Source organism: Lissotriton helveticus, chromosome 4_1, assembly GCF_964261635.1.
Source record: "Lissotriton helveticus chromosome 4_1, aLisHel1.1, whole genome shotgun sequence".
NCBI lineage: Eukaryota > Metazoa > Chordata > Amphibia > Caudata > Salamandridae > Lissotriton > Lissotriton helveticus.
The window spans coordinates 143,089,936-143,104,143 of record NC_136063.1 but is presented as its reverse complement, the minus strand read 5'-3'; the positions used below and the strand labels follow the sequence as shown (position 1 = coordinate 143,104,143).

The 14,208-nt window shown below is 41.4% G+C and overlaps 1 protein-coding gene across 1 annotated transcript in view; it reads right to left on the bottom strand.

Moving 5' to 3' along the window:
* LOC144828429 (microtubule-actin cross-linking factor 1, isoforms 6/7-like) overlaps positions 1-14,208 on the bottom strand; it is a 300,733-nt gene that overhangs the window by 225,299 nt on the left and 61,226 nt on the right. The window contains exon 6 of the mRNA XM_078686575.1: positions 1,749-1,833. Within this exon, the coding sequence (XP_078542701.1) occupies positions 1,749-1,833 (85 nt within the window). The remainder of the gene's footprint in view (positions 1-1,748; positions 1,834-14,208) is intronic.

Below are 14,208 nucleotides of genomic sequence, written 5' to 3'. Positions count from 1 at the left end.
TTTTTCCTGACAATGGCAATAGCTGCTGCTTCCTCATCACTATTGTCACAATTCACTATTTTATTGGAGATTTCTGCAATTCTAGGTTCTAAGCCACTCTTCTGCAACTCCTTCATACATTTTTCGCTTTCTTCCACAACTTTGGCTAAATCTATGGCTACTTTTAACGTTGGGTTCTTTGCTGCCCACAACCGTTCTTGAACTTTCCTATTGTTCGCCTGGACAATAAGTTGGTCTCTAATTAGTTCGTCAGCCATCTGACCAAAGTTGCACTTCACAGAAAGTTCGCGTAAACGCGCAACAAAGTCGTCAATGCGCTCACCCTCCAACTGCTTGTTTTTATAAAACTTATATCTTTGTAAGACAAGATTTTCTTCCTTCCCAAATCTAGTCTCCAGTCTCGTTACAGCTTCTTTGAATTCATCTACTTGTGATGTGGATCCTGAAGATAGAGCTTGTGGCAAAAATTTAAACAAGCGCTGCCCCTCTTTTCCTAATGTGGTCATTAGTAGAGCTTTCTTTCTCTTCGGTGAGAAATCCTCTCCACCTAGGGCCTCTATGTAATTATAGAACATCACAATCCAATCCTCCCATGCCATTGACGGATTCCCTGGCTCAGCCAAAAATTGAGGAGGAAGAGCAACATTAACTGGCTGTGCCATGCTATCGGTTTAGTGCACTAACAGAAGTCAGGTAAGAAATGATGTGAAATGTACTTCAACTGTAGCTGTATCTCAATGCAATAGTTCTTGGTTAATGAGAACGAGGTAATGTTAATATGAATCAGTTACTGTTTATTCTCCTCACATATAAATCCAGACACATGCGCTTACTGCATAAATAGTTCACCTTCAGAATAGGTATTCTACCGAAGTTCCATTACGCTGCTGTGACTGCCAGGAAGATATGGATGGGTCGCTTCTCTTACGCGACTCTAACAACCGATGTTTCGGTGTTGACAGGGAGACCTGAGTCGCGCCTCCTACGCGACTCTGATAACCGATGTTACAGTGTTGGCAGAGAGACTTGGGTGAGTCGCGTCTCCTACGCGACTCTGACAGCCAAAGTTTCAGTTCCACAATATGGCCGTCTGCGTCTTACGTCAATGCGACAAGACGTATGCTCGCGTCGGGTCTCAGACTGCAGTGTTGTCAGACGTTGCGTACCACTGGTGCGTCTCAGCGGTTGCCAAGTTGCTGACGCTATACTTTGGTAGTTACGTTACCAGTGGAACGATGTCTACGCCACAACTACGATGATGTCGTCGCAGGGCCTTTGAGTCTTTAGGCCGACACCATACTTCTCTACGACGACGTCGGGGAGTCAAGTCTTGGGACTGCGACTACTCTCTCTGCAGGACCACTCTTGCGTCGATCAGCTGGAGATCTGCCTCGTTTCGTTCGCTTCACAGGGTTCTTGGGGTTATGGAAGCGCTACCTCTCTGTAACTTTTTCTGCTGCAAAGCTAAAGGATAAAGCTGTGGCCAGATGCGGTATCCAAGTCCAAGTCGCCAAATGTTGTATGTAATAACGAGGTCTGGAAACAGAGCACTTGTGAATGCCAGCTTTATTGCAGCACAGAGTAGGTAGGACCATCCCCTATCTGACCAGAGCTCCAACTGCCAACAAGGCAGATAAGAATTCTAGAACATGGAACCCCACAGAAATCTAGAGTGCTAATCTAGGAAAGGAGAAAAACACTGTACAACACTGTGCTACTAAATCTTATAAGGAACAGTCTCTGCTTACCTTCTATCAACTCCAACAGTTTATATCCGTATTCCAAAACTCCCTCCATCTCGATCTGCTTCGACCGAATGTCCTCACCCAATACCTAATTAGTGAGAAAGAACATGTCGTAAGGTAAGAGACCGTCTCATACAAAAAGGGAACAGTTTACTAGATAAAAATGGACACCTAATAAGAAAACAACGCTAGAACATAAGCAAAGACGGTAGCATGCACACACATAGATAAGATGCACCCTTGACCATTAATTTCTTTGCACGTTTTGGAAAGAGGCAAAACACACAGTCTTGTGGTCACTAAAGAGTTAAACGGAGTCCAACAAAAGGCGCAGAGAGAAAAAGTAGAGTGAGGAACACCTGTTCTGTATTACTCTATGACAGCTCGTCAACAGTTGATCAGATAAATTGCCTGAAGTGTTCAATGTGGAGAAAAATTGGTCCTGAAACCCAGGCGGCGGTTTGAGGCATTCCAGAATTTTGGGGTTTTGGACCTGCAGATGGGCTTAATGTTATACACAGATACAGTATTCTGACGGGAGATTTCAGAATTTTTGTCATTTCTAGGACCCAGGCAGCAATTTCATCTGTCATAATGTGTACTTTCTGTACATAGAAAAATGTTGCTTAAATTTTCACTACATTTCATCACAAGAACGGGGGCTTCATTATGCATTATTCCTTTAATGCAGTCCAAGCAGCCGCTTACATCACAATATTAAAAGGTTCCAGAATAGAACAATAACAACACATGAAAGGCATGAGCCATCAACAATATGCCTCTTTTAAATGCGGCTCCAAGCAGATAAGTTCATTTTCCTTCATTACCATTATTCATTTTTATCTCTTTTTTGAAGTTCCCTTGTGTGTGGCTTAACCCCCCCCCCCCACTTCCTACTGCCTCTATACCGATCTCCAATTTACGGAGATTTCCCTACACCCCCTTCCCTAGTCCCATCCTTGCCTGACTGACCAGATTAACCTGCCTTTTCTTTCAGTTTATGTACTATTTCTAATGTTTGCATATATTTAAAGATTTTTAGATGTTTAATCGAACATTAATATTTTGTTTTTGTGTGTAAACGATTATTCTTCAATTTCATCCTTGCTCTACTTCCTCATGTCATAATGAGCTTACCTAATGTCTTCATTTAACTCCCGTTTTTCACCTTTTTCCACCGATGCAGACCGCGCACTCCAACACGGCTCTGCATCGCTACCTTTTATTATTTCGGATTTCATCCACAAGTTGTTATTATTTTACAAACGTATTCATAAAAAAAAAGAGGTTTTAGCAGGAAATCCTCATTTAACTGGCCTTTTCAACATTCTATAGCAAAATTAATTATAATAAGAGAGGCATTATTCTCTTGACATTCCTTCATCTATAAACCTTGTCACTATTATTAAGGGAAATCCTCACTAATTATCTTTCATTTAAGGACTTTACCACTTTTTACAAGTTAACATTTTCTATATACCATATCGGACTCTGACAAGGCTTCTGCCCCTACTCCTTATGCAAAAAATCCTTCATAAGGAATTGAGGTCCTGCATGTTTGAGACCTTAAGTCAGATCATGTCCTCTAAAAGGTCACTCCTTGATGAGGCTGAAATCTCTGAAATTCCAAACCTCTACTCTGACAAGATCACTGAATTAAGGGGTAAAATACTTAAGAAAAGTAAATACATTGAGAAGAGCAATATGGAAGGTCCAAGCACCTCATCAATTCAGGGAGGTCTTAGCACCTCAACTTCAAATGGAGGTCCTAGCACCTCAAACTCCCAAGGTGTCCCTAGCGGCACAACTTATCTGGGTGTCCTTAGTGGCACAGCTTATCTGGGTGTCCTTAGCGGCACAAAACATCTGGGTGTCCCTAGCGGCACAAAGTATCATAATGCTCTTTATAATATGGGAGATAACCAATCTAATGATATAGAATCCTCAGACACACCTGATGAGTATGTCCTTGATCTTGATGAAGATGATCAAGAATTTTACAATCCATAAGAGATACTCCCTTCATCCTCTAAGGACATTATCCTTGACCCCTTAGGGGAAGAAACGTTTTCCCCATAAAATCTGAAAAACCCAAGAAGTTCTGAGTGGTTCCCTCAAGACCACATCGCAAAATTCATTAAAAAATGGATAATAAACCTCTTAGAAAGGGACATTCTTAACATCCTTCGAGCTGCATGCTCTAGACTTTCTACTGAGGATAAAAGCTGCTATACCCCCAATTTAGACCCTGAACTCATTACACTCCTATTTAAACTTGGACGTAGTCCAAGAAAAGGGATGGAAAATCCCTGAAAGGGTGCCAAGACCGTCTTCTCGACATACTGGGACCATTAGCCAGAATCCTAGATTCCGCAGAAGACAGCCACATCAATGGCACCCCTCTCAACACCAATCTCACCAGGGGATGGACCCAGAGAGCATTAATTCTACTGGGTAATGCCAATGCTAGCATTAATGCAGAAAGACAAAGAGTCGTTTTGACTAAAATAAATCCAAAACTAACTAACATGGCAGATAAAGAACCCTCGCAAAACCCAAAAGGTTTACTCTTTGGAGAAGACATCATTAAATCCTTGGGGAAATACGTCTCCACTTTCACCACCCTGGACCAGGCAGAGCAAAATATGAACAGAGTTTTCAATCCTAACTTTTAACGCGGGCCAGAAGACGGGTCCTCTCTTTCTGCCGCTTCAATCAAAGGCCATTTCCAAGATCCTGTGGTTTCGGAAGAGGGTATCAGCAGTACAACATGCCTCAAATCTACCCGCAGAGAATTAGAGGCCAACGCATCAGAGGATTTAGATCCTGTGGAACCTTTATCTCAAACAACCCTACAAGTGAGAACTCTCTCCCCTCTCCCTTCTCCTTCTTTCCCCCAAAAAGTGGGTGGCAGACTCAAATACTTCCATCACAATTGGAGATTGATCACTCAAGATCCTTGGTTCTTAAACATGGTCAATGGGTTTATGATAGATTTGACTCACATACCTTTACAAACTTCTTTCCCAAGAGACATGCTTCTCTCTCCAGAGCAACAAAATATAATAGAGGAGGAGATCTTCTCTATGCTTCAGAAAGGAGACATAATAGAGGTCCCATTAGAAACTTTAAGATGTATAAGCACACTCTTTCTTGTAAAAAAGAAAGACAAAGGTTGGGGACCGGTCATAAACTTAAGAGAACCAAACAAATATTTGGTTTACAGACACTTCAAGATGGAGGGCATCCATCTCTTGAGAGATTCACCTCTAGAGGGAGACTGGCTAGTCAAACTAGACCTAAAGGATGCTTACTCCACCATTCCTATAGCTGAATCCCACCAACACTTTCTTCAATTTGTCTGGAAAAATCACCTTTACCAATTTCAGGCTCTCCCCTTCTGACTCTCCTCTGCCCCTTGGTGCTTCACCAAGGTCATGAGAGCTGTTGCCTCATCTCTAAGAATAAGGTGCATTCGTTTAATCTTTTACTTAGACAACATTCTTATAATGTCTCAAGATCCTTCACAACTAGCCAAAGACCTGAAGACTATGATGGATCTCCTAGAAAGTTTAGGATTCATAATATAGATAAATCAATGATGTCCCCAACCAGATCTCTGGAGTTACTAGGTTTCACAGTAGACACATTGAAATGTCTCTGTAGTAAGTTAATTCACACCAAGATTATATTAATTGATGGATTTATTAAAGAGTAAGCATTCATTACAATATTGATCTCCTTTGCAAATCTGGTCTCTAATCTTTTTTTTGACTCTTCGTATACATCTTCAATTGCATTACCATTGGGTAAGGTTGCTAAAGGCAAATACTTGAAGATACGTTGACCCTCTTTCCCTAAATTGTTCAATAGTAATGCTTTTTTTCTTGCTGCACTAAATTTTGAACCATCTAGGGCATCTATATAGTTCTCGAACATAGGTAACCAATCTTCCCACTCGACAGAGAGTGTACCTGGAGAAACCAAAAATACTGGAGGCGTCACTATTGTGCCTTGGTTGGCCATTGTACCTAAATAATGGTGTAAAGAGAAAAATTTTACTCACCAACCTTTTTTTTAAAGTCCCAAGCAGTAATGTTGTTAATGCCAAATTAATTCCTATTAAAAAATGTCTTTTTTTTTTTTTTTAAGATCAAATTCTAAGTATTTCAATTTTATCCTCGCGATTTTTACTTTTTAAATTCAGTTGTTTAAAGTCTTCGTGCTTGCTTAAAGTCTTCGTGCTAACATCTGTCTCCTAAGATGCGACACGAACACTGCTTCACCCGAGTGTTTACTTCGATCCCAAAATGGCCATCACGACGTCCTTACGCTCGTTTCACAAGTCAGTTGAGCTTGTTTTTTGAGCGTACTTTGCGTGACTCTTCCGGCTTTCTTCAGGCGATCGAGCACAATGGAGACATCAGTGACTCGCTAGGTCTGTCTGAGATGACGTCACAGTTCACCTCCGCTCGCGCACGTCTCAACTGCTACTGCCAATGCGCTAAAGTTAATTTACTGTGCTTACTCACAGTTACTTTGGTAGAGCAGCCAATTGTCGAGTAACGGATCCGTTTGCGCAATTCCTTTTCTTTCTATATGGACATATGAACAGGATCGCAGTCTCTTTTCAGTACATCGGGTCTTCATCAAAAACACACGCTGGAATTCGTCAGCCACGCTACTCCGTCTTGATGACTTGGCCAGATCGTCGCCAGAAAATGTAGTAAGTTAATTCGCACCAAGATTATATTAATTGATGGATTTATTAAAGAGTAAGCAGAGTAGATATCGTGGCTGTCCCTCTGGCCAGTCAACAGCAACTGCCAAGATATAGAACGACCAGTACACATATAGGAATGTGGAATGCAAAGTGTTGAGCACTCCATACTCTTAAATAGACATAGTAGATTACTACAGTCTCCTTTTACCACCTTCCAAAAAGATTACCAAAATCAGGAAGGAAATAAGACATGTCCTGAAACAGCAAGACTTATCTCTGAGAGAGCTAGTCAGGCTTCTGGGTCTCCTCTCCTCCTCCATCCAAGCCATCTTTCCTAGTCCCCTCAACTATCGGGCCCTCCAAAGGGTAAAGGCGAGAGCCCTAAGAACTGGCCTCTGGTACGGAGATCGGATCTGTCTGGATCAAGAAGCCAAATTGGAACTAGCCTGGTGGCTCGAGAACCTAGACGCTTGGAACGGAAAAGCAATCTTTGGTTCAAAACCAGAGTTTGTTTTAGAATGAGATGCGAGCCTTCATGGTTGGGGAGCTTGCCTTCTCAATCAGAACACTGGTCGTATCTGGTCACAAGAGGAATCATCTCACCACATAAGTTATTTAGAACCAACAGCTGGGCTTTACGCCCTCATGAGCGCACCTCTCAAATCTAGCAAAGAAACTTTGGATGTTCTGTCTAGAACATAAGATCGCTCTCAAAGCGGAATACCTTCCGGGTAAATCGAACATCTCTGCAGACTGGAACTCAAGATTCCTGTTAGATCACAGCAATTGGAAACTGAATGTTTCCGTGTTCATTACCCTAAACAAGATCTGGGGCCCTCTAGAGATAGACTTATTTGCGAGCAGACTAACCTTTCAACTGGGAACAACTTCAGTTCGATGTCCAACCCGGGTGCTCTAGCAGTCAACGCCTTACTACAATCTTGGAAAGGAGCCAAGGTATACGCATTCCCTCCCTTTGCCATGATTCAGAAAGTTCTTCAGATAGTGAAACAGTATCAGTGCTTCCTTGTCCTAATAACTCCCTTTTGGCCATCCCAATCATGGTTCCCAACCACTCTAGAACTAGCTTGCAACCCCCCTTCTTAATTCCTACCCTAGAGAATCTTCTTGCAGACGTAGACGGAGGAGATCACCCCCTAATTCATAACAGGAGTTTAACCCTTCTTGCCTGGAGAGTGTCAGGAGATCCAATGAAATCTCAGGACTTTCGCGACGGCTACAACTCTACTCAGAGAGTCTTGGGCCTCAGGCACTCACTACATATATAACATATAGAGAATCTGGGTAGGTTGGTGCCTGGAAAGGAACCTGGATTCCTTGGAAGCACCTATTGTTGATATAGTTAACTTCCTTGTTAAACAATTTGATAAAGACCTCAGCTATAGAACTATCAATTGCTATAGATAGGCTATTTCTGCTGGTCATGTCCTGGTCAATGGTAAAAGGGTAGGTACAAATGTTATTGTTTGTAGAGTGATGAAAAGCATTTGCTTAAGAAGACCTCCTAAACCTAAATATGAAAGTCTTTGGGATGTCAAACTAATCATTGATCTTTTCAATAACTGGCCTGTTAATACTCTCCTCAATAAAAAAAATAAAAAAATTCCATTAAGCTGGTTACTCTACTATGCCTAATCTCATGCAGAATGGTCTCTGATGTCAAAGCCCTGGAGATTACGAATAGATCTTTTAACATGTTCGGAGTCAAATTTGATTTCAGTGTGATACTCTTGCTGATTTTTTCTTCACCAAAATTGACACAATTTTTTTCCTCCTTCCCCCCTATAAATAAAGTTCTGGTATCCTCCTTCTCAGGTAGAACTCAGCCACTTCTGGATTCTCTTCCTCTATTAGACCTACCTGAGTTAGAAATCCTGTTTGCTTCATTTAAGAGCGTCTCACCTAAAGATCCCGTTCCCTTACGAGCGCTTGCGCAGGTAGCAGGGGTAGTGCTCCGGGTGATTTTAGACCTAGTCAACTCTTCACTCGCATCAGGAGTGGTCCCTCCTGCATGGAAGGATGCAATGGTGAAGGTTCTGTTGAAGAAACCCTCCCTTGACCCTTTGGTCTTGGGAAACTATCGTCCAATTTCACTCTTACCTGGGATCAGTAAAATTATGGAAATACATGTCAATGGGTTCCTTTCCTCCTTTTTGGAGACCCATAATCTCCTCCATCTAACCCAGACAGGTTTCCGCCCTCTTCAGGGAACAGAAACTGCTCTGATCTCGGTTGTGGAGGAAGCCAGGAAAGTAGTGGACTCGGGCGGCACAGCGGTAATTTTATTCCTCGACCTCAGTGCAGCATTTGATACTGTGAACCATCAGATTCTAATTCAAAGGCTGCACGATTTAGGTATCTCTGGACTCGCGCTGGCTTGGTTCCCTCTGCTGTGGAGTCCCACAGGGCTCGTCACTGAGCCGTACCCTCTTTAACGCCTATACCTGTACCCTAGCTGAGGCAATTCTTCTTTTTGGGATCCACATCGTCACGTACGGTGACGATACTCAATTGGTGATTGGACTTAACAAATCTGACAGTACCTCCCCTGATCCCTATAAGTGCCTTCAAGAGATAGCCTCTTGGATGAGGGACTCCTTCCTAAAACTTAATGGAGATAAAAGTGAAATCATGGTCTTGGGAAATCGCTCGCCATTGAATGTGAAAGATATCTGGCCTTCCATCCTAGGCCCTGCCCCCTCGCCTAAACCCCAGCTTGAAAGCCTGGGTGTTTGGTTGGACCAAGACCTTTCCTTTAAACCCCAAGCCAGAAAGACAGCCGCAACTTGCTTCGTCATTCTTCAAAATGCGTGCAAAATTCTTCCCATTCTACCGTTTGGGGCGAGGAAAATCATGGTACAAGCTCTGGTCTTGTCCAGGTTGGATTATACCAACGCGCTGTATCTGGGGTCTCCGCTGGCTACCATCGCCAGGCTGCAAATCACCTAAAATCAGGCTGCCCGATTATTGCTTAATGTTCCCAAAATTCAATCAGCCAGACCAGCTCTTAAGCCCCTACATTGGCTTCCTATCCAGGAGCGCATTAATTTCAAATCAGTATGCATTGTTCATAAATCTTTTTATAACTTAGGTCCTCCCATCCTTAAGAACATTGTACAGCGGTATGAGCCTAATAGAACCCTCCGCTCCAAATCTCTACTCCTGGCGTCCATCCCTAAAATCAAGAAAACCAGAAGTGGAGGTCGACTATTCTCTCTAAACGCTGCAAAACTGTGGAATTCTCTTCCTCTTCCCCTTCGGGCCGAGCCCAATCATCTTTCCTTCCGCAGATCTCTCAAGACGTGGTTATTTCCATAATCTCGTGTATCATCTGCCCAGGGGTCTACAAGCGCTGGGATGCCTGCGGGTCGCCATGCGCTATATAAATACCACTTCAATTCAATTTCAATTTGAGATTTATAGAAGAACAAAGACTATGTCTGATTCAATCTTTTACCCACATTTTGTTTTATGTCCAAAACTTTGCATTGTGGACTGCATGAGAGAGTATGATCGCAGAATGTTTGCTCTTCACCCTCAGGATGTTAACTAATCATTTATATCCTTTGTTAAACCCCACTAAGGCATAACCTCGACCTCTATTGCTAGATGGGTTAAGACTGTTATACGTTTAGCAGGTATTGACTTAAAGAAATGTCAAGCTCACTCCCTTAGAGGGGTGCTATGCCAGTAAATCTGGTCTGGAGGTAAGTTGGACGATGCTCTCAAAGCTGCTGACTGGTCAAATGCTAGCACCTTTGCACGTCATTATTGCAAGCCTATTGAACATATGTCTGATGTTGTTTTACAAAGCTACCAACATGCATAATGTAGCCTCTGTTCTTGTAATGAAATTGCGATTCTCATATTAACATGACTAGAGAATCCTGATTTTATTAAAGACACGAAGGCTGACATTATCCCTCCCATCCCACCCCTTAGTGGTCTTACAATGATTTAATGCTGTTTTTGTTACAGTTTATTACTGTACTTTTTATTAACAGTACTTGTTTCATCTTTTGTTCCTTTTAGCTTGACACAATTTTTTTACATTCAAGAGATATTTACTTCTTTCTCTTTTCATGTAACGCTCCTTAACTGTGTGTCGTCTGGCCTTTGGTTTTACCATCGTTCTTCCTTCTTCATTCTGCTCATCAGAAGATCGTTTTGATTTTTCAAGTTTCATGAACTTATTTTCCTCCACATTTTAAAGAGACAGATTGTTGATGGCTCATTCCTTTCATGTGTTATTGTTCTATTCTTGCAACCTCTTAATATTGTGATGTAAGCGGCTGCCTGGACTGCATTAAAGGAATAATGCATAACGTCAGCCTCCGTGTCTTTAATGAAATCCAGATTCTCTAGTCATGTTCATATAAGAATCGCAATTTCCTACTATGATTGCACAAGAACATGAGCAGACTTGGAATAAAGACTATGTTTTAAAGAGTTCTTCTGTTGATTCAAAGTCATAGGTATTTTGGCAGCGGGAAGATCCTTCTTAGCAAAAGATTTTAAGTTTAACAGCATGCGGAGTCTGGCATCAACATTTGGTATCAAACTGAGGGCTGCCTAAAGATTAGAGGCTACAAAAATTAGCAACAAACCTAAGGGATCAGATGTAAGAGGTAGACAGAGAGATAATACATGTATAGTGTACACAGTATATATATATATATATATATATATATATATATATATATATATATATATATCCATCCAACCACGAGCTGTCCTGTCGCAGAGGGAGCGCTTCGCAAGTTGGTGCCGAAGTCGAGACCAGGACAGGGTCTCGTATTTAATTAGTTCACAAGGATGAAAAATTCGGCACTCCGCTTGGTAGGAAGAATAGATTTATTTAGCACACTGTAATAGCCTACGCGTTTCGAACCAGATGGTTCCTTCTCACGGCAGCGTTGTACAGTTGTCCTACTTCACTTTCATTATTTATATACATTGGGCATGGTAGTGCATTCTGGGATATGCAGTTTTATGCTATATTGTATTAACATCATACTTTTTCTTGTACGTGTAGTATTAAATGCGTTGTTATGCAATGCGGCATTTCAAACATTACGTTGATAATTATACATTTTTTATCAAACATTGTATAGCAAAAATTTTCATATTCACGGCTGAGTGCCCGGCTGCCACTTACTAAATATGCACAATGTCCCAGGTTAGCAGTACCGAGGCGAGTGGGCAGTGTTAATCTGTGCACACGGGAATGCATATTAACCATTTTGTTATGCTATTTCGTTTGGCAAGTTATATCTGTGAACAGACAGTCTATATATCTAGGGCACTCAGCCCTAGAAATTTAAATAAATCTATTCTTCCTACCAAGCGGAGTGCCGAATTTTTCATCCTTGTGAACTATATATATATATATATATATATATATATATATATATATATATATATATATATATCTATCAAAGGTGTTGCTCAAGCATCTCCTGCCCACTCCAAACCGAAAGTTGTATCGTTGTAAAAGGACTTCTTGGGCTAAGTCCTATTAATTAGGTAAAGAAATACGATACTTGTAGGATTTTAAAGTTCTTTATTCCGCCAAACGCGTTTCGACTGCCAAGCAGTCTTGCTCACTGGACAAGAGGCAAAAGCGCGCGGCCATTTTTAAATAAAGAGATTGCACGTAATGAACTACATGTCAGAAGACATGAAAGACAGACTCGTAGTTTTTTGCATGATCATAACAGTGCTTATAGGATCGCAAATATCCTAAGTCAAAACAACATGATAAATCTGTAAATCACATTACTGTGTTAACTTACAAAATTGATTGGTAAAACGGGCGTGTTTTAAATTACCTACGTGAATTTACACGTTCCATTGAAATCTGTCAACAAACTTTATCGACAAATTTAAGGGTGTACGGCTGCGCTCTTGCCCAAGTGGGCATACAGAATATGTAATTAAGCATAGTCTTTCAGAATAAAGCTCAAGTGAGCATATACATCCTTTGAATATGTCAATTCGCTTAGTCATGCCACATTTTAAATAAATACCATCACTAAAGTTAATCCATCAGTTTTGCCATAATTCATTTTCAAATCTCATTTCTATTAACACTGAACAAAACCAAATCAGTTACTTTTGCTAATAGTCTGTCTCAAAAAACGTTCTTATTCGTGAACAGTTAAATACATCAGATACAGGTAGCTTCTCTCATTGTATTCACATACTATAAGTTAAAAATGTGTATGTAAATCCGCCTCCATATTAAGACCCTTCGGTTGCTTTGAATCTAACTTAATTATATAGCGAGATTCCAACTGTCTTAATTTTTTAAGACGATTACCACCTCTTAGGCTTGCAGGAATAGAGTCAATCACATAATATGTAAGACCACTAGGGTCTTTATTATGCGAGTTCTCAAAATGCCGTGCTACGGGGTAGGATCTGTCAGAGTTCTTGATGGCTCTCAAATGTTGCAAGATACGCTTGTGTACCTCATTGATTGTGCTCCCTACGTACCGCAGGCCACAAGGGCACTGCAGCACGTAGATGGCAAAATCTGTCTTGCATGTGTACTTGCCTTTAATTTTTTCAACTCTGTTAGAAAGGCCCAGTTTGTACTTGTTACAGTTTACACCATGCGTGCATGCCTTACATTTTAAGCACTTCACAAATCCATTTTTCTCTGATAGCCAATTTTTCTTTGGACGTGGTTTTTTGAGTATATTGCTCACTAGGGAATCTCTGAAGGATTTGGACTTTCTAAAAGTAATTTGCGGTCGCCTGTCTACCTCCTTCCCCAGAATCGGGTCATTTTTGATGATATGCCAGTGCTTGTTGAGTATTCTTCTCACCTCAACATGCTGTTTACTAAATGTAGTTATAAACCTGCACTGACTTTGTTTTGATTGTGCGGGTTTCTGGTTAGAAAACAGAATGTCCTCTCTTTTCTTTTTTGATGCCTTGAGAATTCCCTGATCGATCCAGTTCTCAGGGTACCCTCTTTCTGTAAATCTTCTTTTTAGCACCTCTAGTTCTTTTGCTGTCTCTTCTGGGGTGCTGCAGTTACGCCTAACTCTCAGGCTTTCCCCATAGGGGATGCTACACTTCAATTGTAAGGGATGAAAGCTCTGTGCGTGCAGCAACGTGTTGCCGCTTGTAGGTTTTCGGTAGAGGCTGGTTTGTAATCTTCCATTCTCTACATAAACTTTGAGGTCAAGGAAATTTACACTATCCCTACTAATGGAACTGGTGAACGAGAGGTTCAGATCATTAGTTTGCAGACTGTTAATAAATGTCTTGGCTTCACGCTCTGTGCCCCTCCACACCAAGAATAGGTCGTCTATAAAACGACTCCAGTGAACTATATGTTCCTCCCACTCTTTCTGATACTGCGTTCGGACGACCTGCTCCTCCCACCAGCCCATATGCAAATTAGCATAGCTGGGGGCGAAGCAGGTCCCCATGGCAGTGCCACATGTTTGGTGGTAGAGTTGGCCATAGAAAAGGAAAAAATTGCTTGTTAAGCATTTTTCCACCATACGTAAGATCATTTGAGTATGTGACCATAGTGTAATCGACCTAGTTCCCAAAAAGTGCTTTACTGCACGTAAGCCATCGCAGTGCCTTATGCTGGTGTATAGTGTGGCGACATCGATTGTGACTAATAAGTAGTCATCTTCCCAGGGTATATCATAAATCCTTTTAAGGAAGTCCCCGGTGTCTAGTATAAATGATGGG